This window comes from Macaca mulatta, chromosome 3 (genome assembly GCF_049350105.2).
Source record: "Macaca mulatta isolate MMU2019108-1 chromosome 3, T2T-MMU8v2.0, whole genome shotgun sequence".
Taxonomy (NCBI): domain Eukaryota; kingdom Metazoa; phylum Chordata; class Mammalia; order Primates; family Cercopithecidae; genus Macaca; species Macaca mulatta.
The window spans coordinates 104,873,584-104,894,555 of record NC_133408.1 but is presented as its reverse complement, the minus strand read 5'-3'; the positions used below and the strand labels follow the sequence as shown (position 1 = coordinate 104,894,555).

Below are 20,972 nucleotides of genomic sequence, written 5' to 3'. Positions count from 1 at the left end.
CTGGCTCACGCCTGTAATGCCAGCACTTTGGGAGGCCGAGACAGGCAGATCACCTGAGGTCAGGGGTTCAAGACCATTCTGGCCAACATGGTAAAACCCGTCTCTACTAAAAACTACAAAAATCAACTGGGCATGGTGGCACACACCTGTAGTCCCAGCTACTCGGGAGGCTGCAGCAGGAGAATCTCTTGAACCCGTGAGGGGGAGTGAGCCAAGATCACACCACTGCACTCCAGCCTGGCAACAGAGCAAGACTCTGTCTCAAGAAAATAAATAAATAAAAAACTAATGAACAAAAATTGAATAAATGAATTCTGAAAGAAAGGTTATATCCTAGGTTGCTCCAAAATTTGTAAATCTTTCTCCTTCTATTTACAGCAGAGCCAGAAGGCCGAGATTTACCACCACCCCCATTCACTTATTCATCCATCTACATCACTCTCAGTGGTATTCTACACAGCTGATTACACCCTCCTTATCCCTCCACAGGCTTTCTTCATTTATCTTCTAGAAACAGTTTGCCCTGCTTGCTTTCTTCTGCTCAACTGTCCTTCCTCACCCTCCTTTGCTGGTCTCTCCTTCATCCTAGAGCCATAGGCTCAGTCCCTTGATGATCGTGTCCAATTCCATGGTTTCAAATGCCACAAGCTAATGAAGTCCCCAAATGTCACTTCTATGTCCTATCTCCCCCCGTGCTCCAAATTGATATATCTGCCTACTAACCTTCTTCACTTAAATTTCTAGTATTAGAAACACCATATCAAAACCAAAGTTCCTGTTTTCTACCCAAGAATCTGCTCCTCTCCCAATATTCTCCATTTTGGTAAATGGCACCATCTTCCACCCAGTTGCTCTGGCCAAAAAAAATCTTGTCATTCTTCACGTTTCTCATACATCTCAGCTAATCCATCAGCAAATCCTGTTGGCTGTTCCTTATGGCTACAAAGAGAATAGCTACTACTCATTACCTCCAAAGCTAATAACATCATCGCCTGCCAGAATATTACAACAGTGCTAAATGCAATTTTCAGGTATTTTCTGTTCCAAGCATTTTGAAACCACACTTCCTTCAACTTGTGGAAGATGACATACAAAGATAGCCACCATCAATTCCTCCCTCTTGGTACATGCATGCCACTCTACCAACTAAAGATGGAGTTTATTTCCACATCTCCCCTGAATCTGAGCTGGCCTGATGACTTGCCTTAATCAATAGAATGGGACAGAAGTAATGTGCCAATTCTGAGCCCAGCCTTTAAGAAGACTAGCAGTTTCCATTTTCACTTAGGGTAAAATTAGTCAACTGTGCCAGGAAAAAAAAAACTCCAGCTTCTTCTGAACAATAAGATACCATTTGGAGAAAGGTTACAAGGACGGCCAGTTACATCAGCAAAGCTTCCCTGGTCCTTTTACCCCAGTTTAGTAAGGGACCTGAGTGATACATGTGGATCAGAAACCACCACCTAACAGCCACAGAATGAGAAAGAATAAATTGTTCTGAGCCACTAAGTTTTGGGGTGGTTTGTTTACGCAGCAACAGATAACTGATATATCAGATAACTGATATACCATGACCACAAGAGAATCAGCTTCCTTAACAACTAATGATAATGCAATAATGCAATAATGCCAGACATTCTAAAGACTTAGGCTCCTTTCAGCTTATAGTTCAATAGATTCCTCTAAGAATATTTCTTTTTTTTTTTTTTTTGAGAGAGAGAGTCTCGCTCTGTCACCCAGGCTGGAGTGCAGTGGCGCGATCTTGGCTCACTGTAAGCTCCACCTCCCGGGTTCAAGCCATTCTCCTGCCTCAGCCTCCCAAGTAGCTGGAACTACAGGCGCCCGCCACCACACCTGGCAAATTTTTTGTAGTTTTAGTAGAGACGGGGTTTCACCATGTTAGTCAGGATGGTCTGGATCTCCTGACCTCGTGATCCGCCCGCCTCGGCCTTCCAAAGTGCTGGGATTACAGGCGTGAGCCACCGCGCCTGGCCCAAGAATATTTCTACAATAACTTTAAACTATTTCCTAATCAAGTTAAGTGGTCTCAGGATAATTCTCTAAAATATCTATAATTTACGTACTATGTATTCCCCTTCAGGGCAATAAAATTCACATAATATGTCAATATTTATAACTGTGTTTATTTACCAATACTGAATACTTGCCAAACAGCAATTTCAGACCATGATAAATTACACCCTTAATTTTAATGGAACACTCAAAACTACGGATGCTTGCCACCAGCCTTCAAGCAAAATCCTCGCAGTCCAAGCCAATTTGTAACATCAGAATTATGGGGCTGAGATCTTAACTAAGAATACCAATCCTACCCCTTGGTCATTGCTACCACACTGCCACCTCCTGTCTTATGACTCTGGAAGCCTGAATCAGAGGCAACAGTCGATAAAGGAAACTCAGCTAAGAATAGCACAGCTAACCATCTCGTCTTTCCGCCTCTCCTTCCTCCCAGACCAAACCAACCGCCAGAGTTACTGAATGGCTAACTCACACCTTCCAAAAATTAGTTATTGCTAGAAAAGTTGCTGTCTGGATGCCGCTAAAAACAATTATAATGGAGTCACTTCAAATACATGAAGGTAGTTCGACAGCTTCACTTTAACACAAAATCCCAATCCTATAACCACACATTAACTAAACTGGTGTCGCTCATAGGAGTTTCAAAGCATGGCAAAGATCATTTCCCCCTTGCTGACTGCATGAAAGAGGTACACAGGCAAAAACAACAGAGCTACAGAAAAAAAATTTTAAGTCAAGCTCCTTACAGGAAAAACCCCAGATCTCTCTAATTCCAAAAGATATTTTTAAGCCTTAGCTGATAACCTATTTATTTTGAGCACAATGGCAAAACCTCAGAACAAAACACTATATGCCCCTTGTAGTTTATCATAATGGCATCTGGCCTGAACAGAGAATGTAACTGATCACACAAATCAAAGGGAAAGCCAGAAACAGAAGCCAAGATTCTCAATTTCCACTGGCTCCAGGCACATGTCATGTTTCCATAACATCTTCCTCAGGGTTACTGTGGACAGCCACACGGTAGAAGCTACTCATCAACATGCATCTAATTTTTTTAAAAACTCTTATCAAAACCAAAGTAAGAAATCTTTCAAACTCTCTCAATTTGTTTGTTTGTTTGTTTTGTTTTGTTTTGTTTGAGATGGAGTCTCGCTCTGTTGCCCAGGCTGGAGTGCAGTGGCGCAATCTCGGCTCACTGCAAGCTCCGCCTCCCCGGTTCACGCCATTCTCCGGCCTCAGCCTCCCGAGTAGCTGGGACTACAGGCGCCCGCCACTGCGCCCGGCTAATTTTTTCTATTTTTAGTAGAGACGGGGTTTCACCATGGTCTCGATCTCCTGACCTTGTGATCCGCCCGCCTCGGCCTTCCAAAGTGCTGGGATTACAGGCGTGAGCCACCGCGCCCGGCTCTCAATTTGTTTTGAGAAAATATGAAATCAGGAAAAAAATCTTTTCAGCTACAACCACTTAGGCAATCCCACACTGATCTTAAACTGAGCACTCTAAAGGTAACCCAGTTTATAATCATTTAACCAGCCAAGAAAGCTTCCTAACATTCAGAACCTCAAGTCTCTGCATGTGTGAGAAACTTTCCCGAATCACAAGATTCACCTGAGCCACACACTGATAAGGAAGGAGTACCACTGATATTCATACCTGTGTTTAGATGTTCTATATTAAAAACAGCTTTTATTGTCCTAGGACTTTGAAGTCGGAGGCAGCATTGAAGGGTCATGTGCCCTGGCTAATGGGCACGTTGCTGGTCCTGACACTAGCCTATTCTATCCTTAACACCTATTAAAATGCAACACTAGCTTTTAACTAGCCACTTAAAGTAAGATACATTTAAAACCCCAATGACTTTTATAAGTTCTACCCAATTTACATGTTAAACACGAGACTAATATGGAAATAAGTTCTTCACTTTCTTTTTTGCATTTTCCCCCAATTTTACTGTGGTAAAAACACATAAAATTTACCATCTTAATCACTTTTAAGAGTACAATTAAATGGTGTTAAATACATTCATAGTGTTGGGCAACTATCACTGGTTTTTTTAAGTAAACAAAAAAGAACGTTTGAGCTTAGGCACCATAGTCCGTTTTAAAAGATCTTAACCTAAGTTAGCCGGGCATGAAGGCGCGTGCCTGTAATCCCAACTACTAGCAGGGCTGAGGCAGGAGGATCACTTGAATCTGGGAGGCAGAGGTTGCAGTGAGCTGAGATCATGCCACTGCACTCCAGCCTGGGCAACAGAGCGAGACTCTGAGGGGGGAAAAAAAATCCTACCCTAAAAGGAAGAAAAAAATAAAGGATCCTGCCTAGAAAAATATTAACTATAATATCCTATTTCTTTCCTCCTTTCTTCAAATGTATTTGTTGCTACACATAATCCTAAACAATGCCAACAGCTAAATCGTGAGGAAGTTTCATAAAAATATGCTTAGGTTCTTCATCACATAGGAAGCAGCAACAAAAAGGTTAGGTTCTGAAAAACTGAACATATGAAAAATTATTTTTATAATTTAAAAAAGTCAAGGAAATTGAACTAAAACCACCATCCCCTCAGTTCTCCAGTGTCAGCAATTTTCCTCTTCCCTCTCCCATGCCCAACAGCCCACAACATAACAAAAAAGGACATCAGTGCTATTTACATAATCACATAGGGGCACAAACAAGGCCCCACAGGATACCAGCAGCTCTTCCAACCAAACTCAGATACAACATTTCCAAGTACCAACTATTTTCCACACCCACCCTTACCTCCAAAGTGGAGGGAAAAAAGTTGAGCCTATACTTCGGAGTCGAAGTCTTCATGTTCTATAGCTTTTACATTTAGAATAGAAAGTGCAACACTATCACAGATATCCAGTGCAATCTTCTCTTTAGTCCAGATGCAGGAGACTTCAATGTCTGTAAAGTAACTGCTATAATCTTCCCCAACTGAGGGGTATCTGAATGCAGAAAAGCCACATTCCTTCCACATTCCCTTGAGACCTCAGTAATTGGGAGCTAAGCGTGGTCTGAACCAAATTCAACCTTACTCCTTCCTGAAAGGGTCCCCCCGCCAAGCTCCATTGGAAGTCAAAGCTAACCCAGCCTGCCAAGCCTCCAATCACCTCCTGGGCCTGCTCCCCTATTTAGTCAGCACAAGCCCATTCATCCATCTCAGCGTGCATTCTCCAGCACCAGGTTCCTGACATGCCTTGTATATCAAGTATAAAGGTCACTGGTGCACTTGTGGGTGTGCCTGCCTCAGATGCCCACATGATGATGGGATGGAATGAAATGACTGCTAAGCAGAAAGAACTCCACCCTCAAGTCTAGCAGGCTTGGCAAGGATTGGTTTGTGGCATTCAACTATCAGAGCAACCCCCATCAGTCAGTACAACCTCTTGACCTTCCCTTAGGTGCTGGGCATGTTGTCACCCTGATGCCTTCTCTGTCTGCTTCCAGAGCCTCTGAAAATGGTAGAATAGTCCAGATATGAGAAACTGCATCACAGCTCCAAGGGTCAGTTAAAATAATTGTAACATAGATTTCCAGGGGCAGAGGAAAAAAGTTTTGTTTTTGTTTTTGTTTTTGAGGTGGAGTTTCACTCTTGCTCAGGCTGGAGTGAAGTGGCACCGTGGCTCACTGCAACCTCCACCTCCCCGGTTCAAGCAATTCTCCTGCCTCAGCCTCCTGAGTAGCTGGGTGGGATTATAGGCACCCCCCACCACGCCCGGCTAATTTTTGTAGTTTTAGTAGAGACAGGATTTCACCATGTTGACCAGGCTGGTCTCGAACTCCTGACCTCAGGCAATCCACCCACCTTGGCCTCCCAAAGTGCTGAGATTACAGGCAGGAGCCACCGCGCCCGGCCAAAGGCTCTACTTTTAAGACATTTCAACACAAGCAAGGAACATGACTGTTCTATCAGTAAAAGAAATCTCCAGTGTTCTCATCCCTGTTTACTTCGTTAGTAAGATAGTACTGTATCACTTAAAATCCTGAGCATTTTAATGCTAGTGAAAAATGAACTTAAAAATTTAATCTACATTATTAATAAACTGAAGATACATTGATAAATACTTGCTGTCACTGGTGACACCTTACCTTATGTGCTTTCCTAAAGAGGAACTCCTGTTTATTATAAAGTAACAAGTAACTAAGTATATATATGCTTTTGGACTAAGCAAAAGCCTTTAGGAATAAAACAGGCAGTTGTTACCAGGTAATGTTTTTAAATTAATCCCCTACACCTGGGGAGAAATTCCCATCAGTTAGCAAAAGAAAAGCAGCAGGGGAAGGCACAGTCATCTGTATTTACATGTAGCTTAATGAATTGTAAAAATCCAAAACATTTAATTTTTAAATTTAGAAACTCCCAAAAGTTAAAATGCCAGTACTTGAGGCACAACCATTTGCTTATTTATTCAACATTTTAACAAAATTAAGACACACTGACCAAACATAATAACAACTAGAATTCGCAAAATGTGCTTATGTTTTTTTCCTAACTAATTCAGGCTATGGCTTTAAGCTTCTTTTTAGGGGAATATAACTTCTCCCTCGATTTTCAATTCTTGTTAAACCAAGCTCAATTTATATGAAAGTAATGTGACCCCTACCAAACTTCCCAATTAGAACAATCTATCCAGTCACTCAAATCCCTTTCAATTATCTTAGTGAAATTTAAGCATGAGAACAAGAAAAATCCAAACCAACTCATCCTTAAAAACAAGATTTGTGAAAATGCTTTGCCTGGGAAGAGAGTTGGAATCTACACAGGCATATAGATGACATGTTTTGTAGCCATCTATTTCTGCACAGCACCAGTGAAATGCATAGCAAACTCTCCTGCTCTCCAGCACACACACTCTCACCAATATCTAACCAGATACACGCAGTCCTGATTTAAATTAACTTTCAGCTTATTGTTTGGCTCAGGTTGGGAGTTGGGGGGATGGGAGAGGGGCAGGCAGAAACCCTAACCCCATCTTGCAAAACCCAGAAAGGCTTAGAGGCCCACCCCGGTGCGACTGGGAGGCAGCAGTGCCTTTCCAACTGGAGTTAGAGCCGGAACCTATGGTGTGAGTTGGCTGAAGGTTTTAAAAAATAAAACAAAACAAAAAAATAGAGCCGGAATCTGGCCGGCTCTAGCGAAAGGAAAGGAGTCGCTGCAAAAGGCTTCATAAGAAAAAGAAAAAGGGAAAGAGCCATGTCTCCAAAATGCTTCAGAGGCTAAAACAATCTGCAAACATTCTGTAAAGGGACATACTACACACATGATCTCGGAGACGAGAAATCCCCCTCCTTAAGTGGCACAAAATCTTCCTGTCTTCATCATTTGGTGGTTGTAAGCAAAAATGTACCCAGGAGGAGTAGGGTGGAAAGCGGGGAGACAAAGGTGCTGACTGCAAGAACCTGTAGAACTTTGGAATGACTCAAAGGCACTTCTGGGCCGGAGAGGCCCCGGCGTTTACGCACGCGTTCCAATACCCCTGGCGAGCTCACAGGGCAGAGGCAAATTCCTCTCCAATCGGCCGCACCCACGGCCTCCCAAATCCGGACAGAAAGGCGCGCCCCCCGCGTGTCCGCAGCTGGTTTCGCCTTTCTTGCTCCTGGAGGGGTAGGGGAATCATCCGCTGCTTCCCAAGTCCTGCAGAGTACCCCCCGAAACTGCTTGTTGCGACCCATTTCCCGTAGGAACAATTTGACCCGCTCTGACCGAGGACATTCAGCTGTGAGCTTCCGAGAGATTTTGTAACCAATAACCATAATCCCGCGGCAGAGGCCACAGACAAGCTTTCAATTCCTACCCAGCATCATCAACACACACACACACACACACACACCCCCGCCATAAACTTAAAAGCAAGGGGAAAAGACCAGAACACCACGCCACACCGCAGCCGGGTAAGCACCAAAGGACAAGGTCTCAGCTGAGTCTCTCCACCCAATAACGGAGTGAGAACAGAATCGGGGGAAACAGAAGCAGCAGCTCACCTTTGCCTTTTTGGGACCGAGTGCTCAACTTCTATGGGTTTCCCGTGCAGTTCTATTTTACCTGCGGACACACAAGAAGTGAGAGACGGTCGGCCGAGTTCAGCGGCTCTCCCTGCCCGAAAGACCCGCACAGCCCAACTGGCGACACAAATGGCCTCCTGAGGCCCCCGAAGGGTCCCCGAGACCCGGACGCGGCTCCAGACGGAGGGAGAAGCCGACCCCCTCGGGCGGCGTGGGCATTTAACTCGCAGATGGTTGAGGAGCAGGGTCCGCTGACGGGCCCACTACTTGGGTATCAGTCCAGTCCCCAAAGCCTCCCCCACCCACCCCTGGGGGCCACCAACACGAAGCCCGCAAGAGGGACACGGCCCATCCTCTCACCGCCCTGGACACGCTCCACAGGACAGACTCGGGGCAGGGGGCTCCCCTGGCTTTCTTCAGGAGGGGGCGCCCTGGCTCTGCCCTCTGCTTCAGCCCAACCCGCCGGGAACACTTAGGAGTGGGCTTGGGGAGGACAGGGAGTGGCGGGAAGGGGTCGGGGACTGCAGGGGAGACCCAGAACGGGAGAACTGGCAGAGGCGCAGCTCGGCTCAGGCTGAACCAAGAGCGAAGGACTGCGAGGCGCCCGCACCACGTCTGAGTTGATTAAAAGGGAAGCCGAAAAGCACGGGGCTCCCATGGGGACCCCAGCACAGCCTTCCCCCGGGCGTCCCGCCCCGCCCGGCACCGTCCCTCGCCCTGGCGGAGCCATACCCGGAGGCCGCAGCCCCGCGCCAGGGCCCGGAGAGCGGCGGGCGGCCCGGTGCGTGGCGGCGACTCCCTTCCAGGCGACCAGCCGCCCCCGCCCACCTGCCCCTATCGCTCGTCGGACGGGTGGAGGTGGAACGGGGAAACCGGGCACACTCTCTCCTCCCGCAGGGTGGGGAGGAAGCGCGGGGCCGCCTGTGCGAGGCACCAGCCCCGCGGTCTCACTCGGCAGCAAGGTCGAGGCCACTTTCCGTTCTCCACGGCCGGGGTTTCGGGGCGCAGCACAGACAGCGCCGTAAATAACGACCGAGAAACGCAGGAAGGAATGAGACACAGGCGGGCATTCTAGCTCGGCCCCCGAGGCCCAGCGTGCCGGGGCCTGGAGCACGCGCCTGGGCCCGGGCGGGGCGCCGGGGGAGCGCGCCTCCCCCAGCCCCGCGCCCCCCTTAGCCAGCGCCGGGGCTTTCTTGACAGCGCGTCCGCCCTCACCCAACAAACCCCGGCCGGGGAAGCAGAGCCGCGGGCTGGAGTGGGAGCCGAAGCTGAGGAGAGCCCCGGCCCCCACGCGCGTGGGTGTGGGCGCTGAGGCCTCACCCCCGCTCCCCCAGCGCGCCGGGCCTGGGGCCCGCGGAACCACCCCGGTGGGTCTGGGCGGGCGGTGCAGGGCTGGGGCGAGAGCCCGGGTGGGGCCAGGCCCGGGCCCACCTGAAAGCGCCTCGATGGCCTTGAGGGCCCAGCTCTCGTCCGGGCAGTCCACGAACGCGTAGCCAGTCTTCACCAGGAAGGGTCCCGACACCGGGATCTTGGCGTCCTTGAAGATACTTTCTAGGTCCGAGGGGGCGGCGTTGTCGCTGAGGTTTCCGATATACAGTTTGTTCATTGTGAAGAGTGGTTGTTTAAAAAAAAAATTAACGAGAAAAACGAAAAATTAAAACCACCCACGGTGATGGATGGATCCAGCTGGTTTTGTTCCCCTCGTCTTCTCGCCTTTAAAATACACAAACACAGTAAGAACCAAGCACAAGAATGAGGAGCGAAAAATCAGATCCGAGGCTTGTTTTTCCTTGTCTAGATATGTTTTAAAAGAGAAAGAAAAGAAAAAGCCTAGCTACAACCCAAACGCATCCACCAGTCTTCCTAAGTCTGAGAAGGAGGCGGGATTAGCAAGAGAAAGGAGGAGGAGGAGGGGAAAAAACTACTTTTTGTCTCTTCCTCCCCAACCCCTTTGGCTTCGGCCAGCGGACTGTGAAAATATCACACTACGTGAGGCAGGCGCCGCCTCCCCATAAAAAACCCAGAAGGGTGACTGGCAGGAGGGAGGGGAGAGGAGGAGGAGGAGGGATGAAGGCGCAGGAGGCGGAAAAAATCCGCTCCGAGTGTCCGGCTTTTTGAATGAGCCACGTGTTCAAACTACAAATCAACGTCTCACGTGAGGAATCCCAGAGCCTCAATTAGAGTGGGTTTCAGAGAAAAAAAAAAAAGCGAGCGAGAGGAAGAGGGGGAGGGGAAACGAGATTGGGAGAGGGACCCTGAGAAGGCGGAGGAGGAAGAGGGAAAATGCTAAAGGAACCGCAGCCGGCACCGAGGGGAGCGCGGCGCGGGGCGCTGACGGTCACAACTCGAGTTTGGAAAGGGTTATCTGGTCTGGGCGGATCCTGGGAGGGAGGGCTGGAATATTGATTTTTTTTTTTTTTTTTAATGAGGAAATGGGTAGAGGTACTAACAGGCAATTCCTCAGCTTTAGTTACCGTAGTTTTAATCATTCGATTTTTCAAAATAGGTTATTAACAACAAAACCAGAGTCACAATCTCGAACTCGCCTGGTGGCTTTAATGGCATTAGAAGTGTAACCCCAGCAAAGCCGCAGGCACGTTTCTAAGGCTGGCAGGGACGGAAACGATGCGAGGAGGGGTGGGGGACTGGGTGAAGGGGGCAAGGGGTAGTGGCAAGACAGGCGGGCGACGCACCCCACCCTGTGCGCCCTTCTCGGGCCCCGGGCACCCCGCGAGTGGGGGCGGCCCGGGCCCGGGGCGGTGGGGGATGGGAGCCCGCAGCGTCCTGGGCGGGTGTCTGGGCGACACCTCCTCCGCCTCCGCCTGCGCTCGCGGTGGCTCTCGGCTTCGCGTTTGCCATTGGTTGCGCGATTCAGAAAAGGCTCCAGGATAAATGAGGCCGGGGGCGGGCTTGGCCACTGGTGGGGGAGGGGAGTGCAGGGGCGGAGGTTTCTAGCTAGGGGCTGGGGTCGTCGGGGACCTGGGCCGCTGGAGGAGAGAAGTCAAAGTGGGAGAAGTCGGTACTTAAAGGGAAATCCTCTCTTCCTGTAGTTTTTAAAGGGGGAGGAGTGGAGCAGGCTGGTACTTTTATTTAATTAATTTTAGTTGGAGAACTTGAGACTTAAAATTGGAAGACCGTCCTGCGTTACCCCTAGGTGGGATTCGTATTTGAAAAACTGTTCGAGCCTCTTTCTGCCTCTTTTCTGCCTACATTTGGCCATGAGAGCCATACATAATTTTCTCTATATGTAATGAGCACAATGGTGGTTGTCGGGGGAGGATTTGGGCCCGGTGGAGCCTTTGTGGGCCAACACAATGTGAACTGGAGACGAGCAATACGGAAACGAAGGCAGTGCTGGGGTTCTAGTGGAAATCTCCAAGTGTCGTTTATTGATTGTGTACTCCACTCAAAGCTTTCATTTGCACTAGATAGTTGTGTTTTTAACAGGTATATTTTTAACAGGTATTCTATGGAAAAGATATAAAATGCTAATTTTTTAAGTGAAATAAATTCTATATAACATGAAAATATAGACAAGAATCTTTAATGACTTGGTACTCTTACTGGTAGAAAAAAGGTATCCTGAATAGAGGAAATATTGTGATTTACGCTGGAAACATCTTCGGTAATTGTTAAAAGCTTCTCTGTCAAAACCGTTGTTAGCATTTTAAAATGTGTATTTTTCATTTAAAAGATGAATGGTAGATTTAAACATGGGAATTACTGCATGATATAAAGAGTATTTACATTTTGCCTTTTAAAGGGAACTTACTTTGTAATTTTGTGTTAAGGAACCGGAAGGTGTCAAATCATCCATTTTAAATGCAACTGTTCTTTCTTACAGGTTTTTCTTTCCTGCCAAGCGAATCCAACATTTTAAACGTAAACACACTTTCACAATATTTCATTCACGTTTAATGAAATGTTGTTACTTTATAAAATAGGGGGACAGACGTGTTTTTGTGTTACAATATTTGGAACTGAATTAAGAGCTCAGCCTTGAAAGAACGTTTTGGTAAAATTTCTCTTTAAGTTTATGGTTAGGTTTAACTTTTTTAAAGCTTTTTTTTTTAAAAAGAGAACTTCAGTTCTAAAAAAGAAATGTATTCTTTCTTTTGGCTTCTGTGGTATGCAAAATGTAAATATCAAAAATTATGGATTTATTTTAAATGTACCTGTTGTAGAAAAGCCATTTGGAGAAATGTTCTTCATTCATTCATTTGGTAATATTTGCACTTCTCAGTATCACTGTAAATTTTACAACCTGTTGATCATTTAACTTTTAGTAATTTTTCATAAAAACAAATTGTGTGTGTTCAGTTTGCTTCCAAAATCAATTGAACCATGGCTTCTGGGTTAACTGTATTTGCTCTTACTAAAACTGAGACCTAAGGAAATATCTACTTCTAAAGCATGGAATAAATTATTTATTTTCCATAAATACTAGTCCATGCTTGTCTGGCACTATCAAACAAATCTTAACAGCTGGAATTTAAAACAAGTGTATGTTTTGATGAAATATGTTCCTGGGACTCCTGTTAACCTAATCTGTGTATTATTGTAACAAACTGGATAGTCCATCTAGGACCTTAAAAACATACATGAGTAATATAAGCTCAGACATCAAAGAGAGGTAGATGCAGTCCACTCCACTTCCAGTCTCCAATCATTTAAGGGCTGAGTCAAAAGATCTTAGGTAGTTTTCTTGCACTAGCACTTCAAGTACAAAGATACCTTTGGTGAATTTTCAAGAATGAATATAAAATCAATTTAACTTCCAGGTTTTTTTAAATGAATCTCACACAAATTAACTGGTTATAGGCTACTTCAGCTTCTTCCTGAAGCAGTTGTAGCTCCTAATTAATGTGAACTCCACGAAGAAAGAACTCCCACCTTGTGTGTGCTCTGGGATGCGGCTGAGTCTTTCCAATTGCAGTCTGTTTACTCTTTGGACAGCTGCATCTCCTCCTTATCTGCTGAACTGAGGACTGTACAAATGTTTCTTTTGGGTCAGCATAATATTAAAGCATAGCTATGTTTAGAAGGCCAGTTACCGTTGCTGTACCCACACGTCAGGGGCAAAGGCTGAGTGGGCAGATGGGGGGAAGGGGCTGACACCCCTCCTCATGCCCGACTTGGGACCAGCCTGGAGTCTCAAGCCGAATCCCCTCACGCGGGTGGGCACACAATGCCTGGCGTGTCGCTTGGGCCTCCTCGGAGGTGCTTTAACAGGCTCTTGCGCTTTTGAACGGCCCTCCTGGACTCTGATCTGTTTAAACCAGAGGCGTAGTAAGTGGTAACCTGGATCTGCCCTCTCCCTGGTAGCTGCCTGCATATATCTTATTGTTTAAAATAAATAAAAATGGTGCCCCGGGAGAGAAGATGGGGTTGTTTCCTTTTTCCTCTGGCTCTGCCCTGAGAAAGAGGGCGGGATCCTCACAGCTCAACACTGGGGAGGGTCTTTCGTCGGCCGCCGGCTCGCCTCGGAGGGCCTGGACCACTGGACCGCCCTTTCCCGGGGCCCTACCGCGGGACTGCGGGCTTCTAGGTCCTCTTGGGGCTGCGTCCGTATGTGCGGAGCCGTGTGGCCGGGGCCCTCGCCGCGCCACCCCACCTGAGTCCGCCCGCCAGCGCGGGGACGCACCGGGCAGCGTGGGTTTGGCGATTCTCCCGCACCTCCGGTCTCAGTTGCGTGTGTGCGCGAGGGATTCCGTGGGGCTCAGGGATGCTTGGTACCCACTGGGTAGAATCCCTCGCCGAACCCTGCGGGTCTGCCCGGGGTGGGGCGGGCCGTGAGACTGGCGCGCAAAAGCGGGTACAAGGCGGGGCTCCCGCGCTCCCCGGGGCCGGCTTGCCGAGTCCAAGTTGAGCAACCGGCGTCGAGAGAGACACCGCCCCTGCTGCGGGCGGGGGCCTCTCCTCGCTCCCGATTGGCTGATAGGGGGAGCCTATCGCCGTGGGCCGCCTCCGCCAGAGCGGTTTGCTGGTTTCCATTCATTGGCCCCGGAGCCGCCCCTGGATTTCCATCTTTTGTGGCGCGAAAATAACCCTTTGCTCCCTCGTTGGTTTTGTCGAGGTTGAGAGGTGGGATTGTGTTCCCCTCTGCTCGCTCTCGTTTTTCCTGCCCTTTAACTGCTCGCCCCCAGCCCCAACCCCCAAGGAGGAAAGAGGGAGGTAACGCTGAGGAAGGGTGGAAAGCAGTTCTGCGTCCGTGGGTGGAGCCCGCCCCTTGGCTGACCGCATGGTGCCCGCACGGTCCCCTCCCTTCCCCCAACGTCCAGCGCCCGGAGGTTCTGGATTTGCGCCATGCTCAGCAGCTGGAGTCACATCTTCGTTTCCCTGCCCATTTCCAACATCTTAGAGTTTATACGTCCTTTTTTTACTTAAAACAACTACAACCAAATGTGTTCTCAGGTACCTGAACTTTTCTGGGCTTCTAGAGTAATCGACTCGCCCTGCCCCCTCCCTTCCTAAACCCCTTTGTGGTCCACAGGGTTGTTTTAAGCAAAATCAAACAACCCCTCCAAAAAAAGCAAACGAAAAATTCCGGGTAAAATCAACTATGCTGAGACCACGTTTTCGTTGAAGCTGCCCTAAGACCAATGAAGCTGAGACCGACCTTCAAGGATTAACGATTTCTGTAGCTGAAATGTTCCAATTTTACTGACGTTTGGTGGAGACGGTGAGAAAAAATAAATATGAATTTGACTTGGAAAAGCACAAAACAAACGAAATAATCATATTTAATTTGATTAACTGAAAAGGCAAACAGCCACAATGGTGTATACTAGGTACTGGTGTCTTTGGTGAGTTTGTAATTATATATATAAATTGCTGTTGGTTTCATCAGAAATACAGATCAGAACTCTGGCTATGACAAAAAAAGAAGGAAGTATAAATTTGTTTGGTATATCTAATTTCATAACAGACTTTACTAACCTTTAATTATCTGGAGAAAAGGAAATGTACCAGTTAAGAATATAAATTAATTTGTTTGCAGATAATTGTTCATTTTTTGTCTTGACAAAATATTCGATTTGGTTAAAAACGGTAAAATGATAATTCTTCAGTAAATATTTAAAACTTTGAGAGGATTGGTTTAAATCAGAGAGTTCAAAGATTTTCTGTGTTGTTTACTCTTAGTGATGTTACATCCTGTGATGTTACATCTTCCTCTAAGTGCTTTTGAAAAAATTATTAGTTCTGTTAGTCTCTAAAAACTAAAGTAACATAAATTGCCATGTACCAAAATTTTAAAACAAATTTTAACAACTGAATTGGTTAGTAAAGAAAAACTGCTTTAAAATAGAAGTAATCATTAAACATTTTATTTACATTTATATAGTTCAACTACATTTCACTAATGTGGTTGATAGTATTTTTGAACTTGTCATGTAAAATTATTCATCAGAAACATTAGAATAACTTAGAAATGGTTTGAGTTGAATAAATTAATTAAAACTTAAGGACTGAATTTGTAGTATGCTAAAGATTATAGAGTTAATAATTTAGATAATCCTTTATCACCTAAGAAATTTAAATTATGAAAATAAGATTGTGAAATGATTCTAGGTTGGAATTTATATATTCAGTTATTTTTTATTTTGGAAATGATACAGTAGAAAACTATTGAGGAATTTATTAGAGAAAATTGTAATTGTAAAAATAAAAAAAGTCAAAATTAATCATTTAGACAAGCCAAAACTCTAAAACCTGAGATTTTTTTTAATGTTTTATCAAAATCAAAGATTTATACAATCAATATTTTAAAAAAACAAACAAAAAACTGTTCTGTTTGACAGAAACTGGTTTTTTAAATTTTCAACTACTGAGTCAGGAATTGGAATTTTTATCTGGTAAACATTATCCATAGTTGTTAAAGTAGTAGATAAGCTTGAGTACTTTTATTGGAATTATATCCTGTATTAATACTACTTCACTTAGGTGAAAACTTTAAAATACTCATTCTTCTGGAGGAGGGGTGGGAAGGATGAGACCTTCACTGAAGACTCTTTGGTGATTAGTGTGTACATATGTGTTTGCAGACCAGCCATAGAAAACAGGGTAGGCGTTTGTTTATAGGGGGAGGGGTCTGGGGAAACTGGAAAGATTTGGGTATTTAATCTTGTTTATTGGTTGCAACTCATTTATCCTGCAGGTTTCCTTGCTCAGTGTGGAAGGAAGAGGGTAGAGAGAGAATGTATTAACTAATGGTGTAAAATGGGAAAGTAATCCATGCATGAAATCCCACTGGAAAGAACAATAAAAACCTACTCTCCCCACTAAAATAATCTGAAAACGAAGCACATGCTGAGGTTATAGCTAGTTTTCAGCACTCTCTAACACCTACATTTAAAAGACACATGCTAGGTTGCTGTGTTCATATTTGGACCCTTTGTTTTCTTGACCATTTCTATTCCAGAAACTCATTCCAAACATCTCAGAAATTAAAGGTTCTTTAATAAAACAGCAGATCTCATGACATATATTTAGGTACAAATTAACTCTTTCTAGTCTATCTTTAAGGTAAATTGATTAATGCCTCATGCTATCTATAAATGTAAAGTTAATTTTTAGATGTACTGAGGCAGAATACATTTTACAATTCCTTACTTGCAAGATGATGATAGATCATTACCATTTCCATTTGGATTCATTAAAATTCATTCCTTCTTGATTTTAGTTTACATTTTGGTCCTAAGCTATTCTCTAGCATGATGATCCTAGCTTTAAAGAGGGAAACAGCAAGTGAGGGGTTTCTGTTTTTTGTTTCTATTTCAAAATATCTCAGCTGAAGTTCATAAAGAATCTGACAGCATAAGATATAGTAGAGAAAAACAAAATTTAATCATCTTTCTAAAAATCTATACTGTAAAAAAATTTGTCCTGAAATTCATGCCTAACATGCTTCTATTGAAAGATTGACTTTTTTTTATAGAGGATTGTTTAAATATAAACACATGTATATTCTTAATCTGTGTATATTCTTAATCCCCAATGTGATTGTTGGCACTATCACATTGGGGATTAAAAATATACAGAGAGAGAGAGAAAATTTTTCTTGCTTTTTCTCAACTGACTTAAATTTAGTGATCAATTATTTCTAAGTTGACAGTACTAGTGCCTTCTTAAAGGCAAAATTTTGTTTGAACTGAGGTTTAATTTAATATCAATAATTGGACCTGACTGATAATTTCCAATTCTTGATTGATTTTGTTTTGGCAGTGGGTGGGGGGGGTCTTGTGTCATTCATTGAAGCAGTTTTTCTGTTTTTTAAATTATTTTTTCTTTGTAGGGTAAACTATTTATATATTATTTGTAACTTAAAATCTTTTTCCTAGCATTTTCCAAGGCTTGAAGAATAATTTAAAAGTAAATCTTACTTTTAAGATTTGAATAAAGACTTTTTAAATTGTGTACAATATAAATAAATATGAAATATTTTGTGTTTTAATCATCCATTAAGCTGAAATAACTGCATGGTTCCTTTTTTATAAGTAGCCTAAATCTAATCCAGCTATTAGAAATCTAATTCACAAAAAAGATACCAATGGAGTAACAATTCATAAAAGCCAAAAAAAATCAGTTTTTGTTATAACAGAAATAGATACTGTTTCTGTCATCTGGTGAACATTTTGTTATTAGACAATTAAGTACAGAATGATGTTACCATGTTTTGTTTTCGTTTGTTCAAAATTGCCTAGAATTTTGTTCCTTGACTCTGTTACCATATATCTGATGGTAATTTCTTTGCTTTTGTATTTCTTCACTACCAAGATTCAAATGATATCTTTGCTTTTCATTTAAATATAAATATCTATAAAAAGCCAAATAGAAAATAAACTAAAACATCAAAAGTTGTAGTGTAGTACACTGTAAGTGCTTATTTCTGCAACCATAGTGATATATTCTAATTTTATTTTAATCCCAAGTCAATATAGTGACTTTTTGAAAGAGATTAAATTGAATTTTGTTTTAAAAATTAATAAAACAAAAAAAAGTCAAGTAGATGTTTTAATTCAGTGAAATAGACAATAGGGCGAAGGGTAACATTACTCTGTTCCCTCAACAACAACAGATCTTCCAGTTGAGGGCAGTTTTGTCGGGTATGGAATGCACTCAGTGTGTGCACTTGGACATGTGAATATATGCACATATTTCTGCTGAGAAGCCCTTTAGAGAGATTAGTGAAGGAGCAAAGCAAGATAGAACTTGTGTTCAAATTCTGAGGTTGCAGGTTAAAACAAGCAAGGCAAGCACTACTTTTAAAGTGTTTTCTTAACCATCAGAATACTTGAGTATGATGTCTTTAAAGCTGGGGAGATAAGACTAACAGTATAGATTGAACTGAAATTATGATGCTACTAGTATATCACCATTAGAACTTACATCATACAAATATGTTTTCCATTTTTTAATCTTTCTATAACTCGTTTTCTATTTAAAATATATGTAGTTAGTATTATACATATAAAATATCAATCAATATTATTAAAACATAAACATAACCAGTTTAAAAATTGGTAGAAGTAATACGAGTCACATATTTTGAAGTTAAATTTATCTCCAAAGCAAGAAGTTATCACAAATCCTTTCTGTTGGATTGTTCTACCACTTCTATTTGTGTACATTATCCATAATAGATACATTAATCAAAATAAGCAGTGTTATCTGAGAAAATGTCTCTATAAAAAAAAGAGCCAAAGATAGATACTGGTCTGTTCTTGTCGTGAAAACAACAATGGTTTTTGAAACTTAAATAAGGACAGAAAACTCAAGATTTAAGTGAAGTGTGAGTCCTGTTATTTACTGTCTTTATTTGGGGTTAGGAGAACTGAGATTAAACTGTAATGTTGCTTCAGGAATGACCACCAACAAAGTTTTAAGTTGCTATAAATGAAGAATGTTCTTTCAATCAAATGATAGCCCCTTTCTGTTATTCTTTAAAATAATTTTTCTTTATTTATTAAATATTCTTAAATTATTTCATTGCAAAGTGAGGGAGAGTCATATTGTATTAGGATAACTAAACATTTTTAACACTTTGAGCCTCTAAATGGATGAAGAATGCCCATTGCTTTTTAAACCAAAACAAAAACAAGTTTATCTTTGTTACAATAAGTGATGCATTTATCTTCTTTCTTTACCTATGGCAATGTTCTGCTAACATAGTAATAAACTGAGTTACTCTCTGGGTGTGGCAGTTAATAGAAATAAACATATTACAGTGAAGCACAGAGAGGATATATAAGCAACAAAAAATAAAAATACCAGATTTATGGAACTCCTGATTAAGCTAAAATTTAGAGTATCTTCTTACAACCAAATCCAGTGATCAAGCTTACAGTCTTTAAAACCTATAACAAAGTAAGAACTTGAAAGTATTGTTAGTATGAAGTTGTTACTAATTATGAGAAAAATCTATTTGTGGTTTCGTTTAATGTAACTTTATATAATATAAAATACAATTATTTTGTTTTTAAAGTTTTTTCCCCATGTTTCTTTCAAGTAAATTCAAAAATGTGAAAGTTAAACTGAGCCAGGCGCGGTGGCTCATGCCTGTAATCCCAGTACTTTGGGAGGCCGAGGCAGGCACATCACAAGGTCAGGAGATCAAGACCATCCTGGCCAATATGGTGAAACCCTGTCTCTACTGAAAATACAAAAATCAGCTGGGTGTGGTGGCACGCACCTGTAGTCCCAGCTACTTGGGAGGCTGAGGCAGGAGAATTGTTTCAACCTGGGAAGCAGAGGTTGCAGTGAGCCATGTTTGTGCCACTGCACTCCAGCCTGGGCGACAAAGCGAGACTCCATCTCAAAAAAACAAAAAGAAAAAAGAAAGTTAAACTGAAGACTGTTAAAGTTGTTTTATAAAAATCAGATATCTGTGGATTAAAATATGGTCCTTTTCTAACTTTTCCATGAAAGCTTGGAATATAACCTATTAAAAGCTAACTGACAGCCGCGTGTGGTGGCTCATGCCTGTAATCCCAGCACTTTGGGAGGCTGATGCAGTCGGATCGCCTGAGGTCAGGAGTTCGAGACCAGCCTGGCCAACATGTTGGCCTCATCTCTATTGAAAATACGAAAAAGTAGCTGGGCGTGGTGGCACGCACCTGTAGTCCCAGCTACTTAGGAAGCTTGAGGCAGGAGAATTGCTTGAACCTGGGAAGTGGAGGTTGCAGTGAGCCGAGATCACAACACTGCAAAAAGCTCATAAAACAAGTTTTGCTGATTTAAAAAAAAAAATCTTACAGGTAATGTAAGGACATTGGAGATTTTTATTGTAAAACTATATCTATATGTAGCTGATTAGAGGTTGTATATTCACAAATTCATTTTGAAAACAATACATTTGAAGAAAATTGCCACTTTGGCATTATCAAAGTGATTCTGCAATGTAAAATGAAGTAATAGACTCTGGATTTTGAATCCTGCTATGGACATACCAATGTAAATATGCAAATATAGTCTTGTTTTCAAAAGCCAGGCTAGAGTGCATGTTAAGAAATCAGACTCTGTGACGTAAAGGGAAGTCAAAGTGTTTAAAGCACTTGTAACAGGAAAAGAACGCATAACTGGAAGGTATCTTCCAGTTACATCCACTATAGTAAATAGTATATCCATTATAGTAAATAGTAAGTTACAATTTCTCTAAAATATAATTTTGGTAGTTAAGATTTTATCTTTGGAAGTGTATGCTTTTAGCACTTTTTATTTAATGAAAAGAGAGATTGAGGCAATGTGTGTTACAACCTAGTACCAGAAGACTCAAAGTGGGAAGATACAATATCTACCCCTTTTGTTTGTTTGTTTCTGAGACAGAGCCTCCCTCCATAGCCCATGCTGGGTTGCAGTGACGAACACAGCGCCCTGCAGCCTTGAACTACTTGACTTAATCCTCCCACCTCAGTCTCCT

General features: G+C 43.1%; 1 protein-coding gene across 1 annotated transcript in view; it reads right to left on the bottom strand.

Annotated features, from left to right (window-relative positions):
* IGF2BP3 (insulin like growth factor 2 mRNA binding protein 3) overlaps positions 1 to 10,228 on the bottom strand; it is a 154,828-nt gene extending 144,600 nt beyond the window's left edge. The window contains exons 1-2 of the mRNA XM_001098422.5: positions 9,485 to 10,228; positions 8,033 to 8,093 (exon numbers count right to left, since the gene is read on the bottom strand). Of these exons, the coding sequence (XP_001098422.1) occupies positions 8,033 to 8,093; positions 9,485 to 9,659 (236 nt within the window). The 5' untranslated portion in view covers positions 9,660 to 10,228. The remainder of the gene's footprint in view (positions 1 to 8,032; positions 8,094 to 9,484) is intronic.
* Positions 10,229 to 20,972: the final 10,744 nt, after the last annotated feature.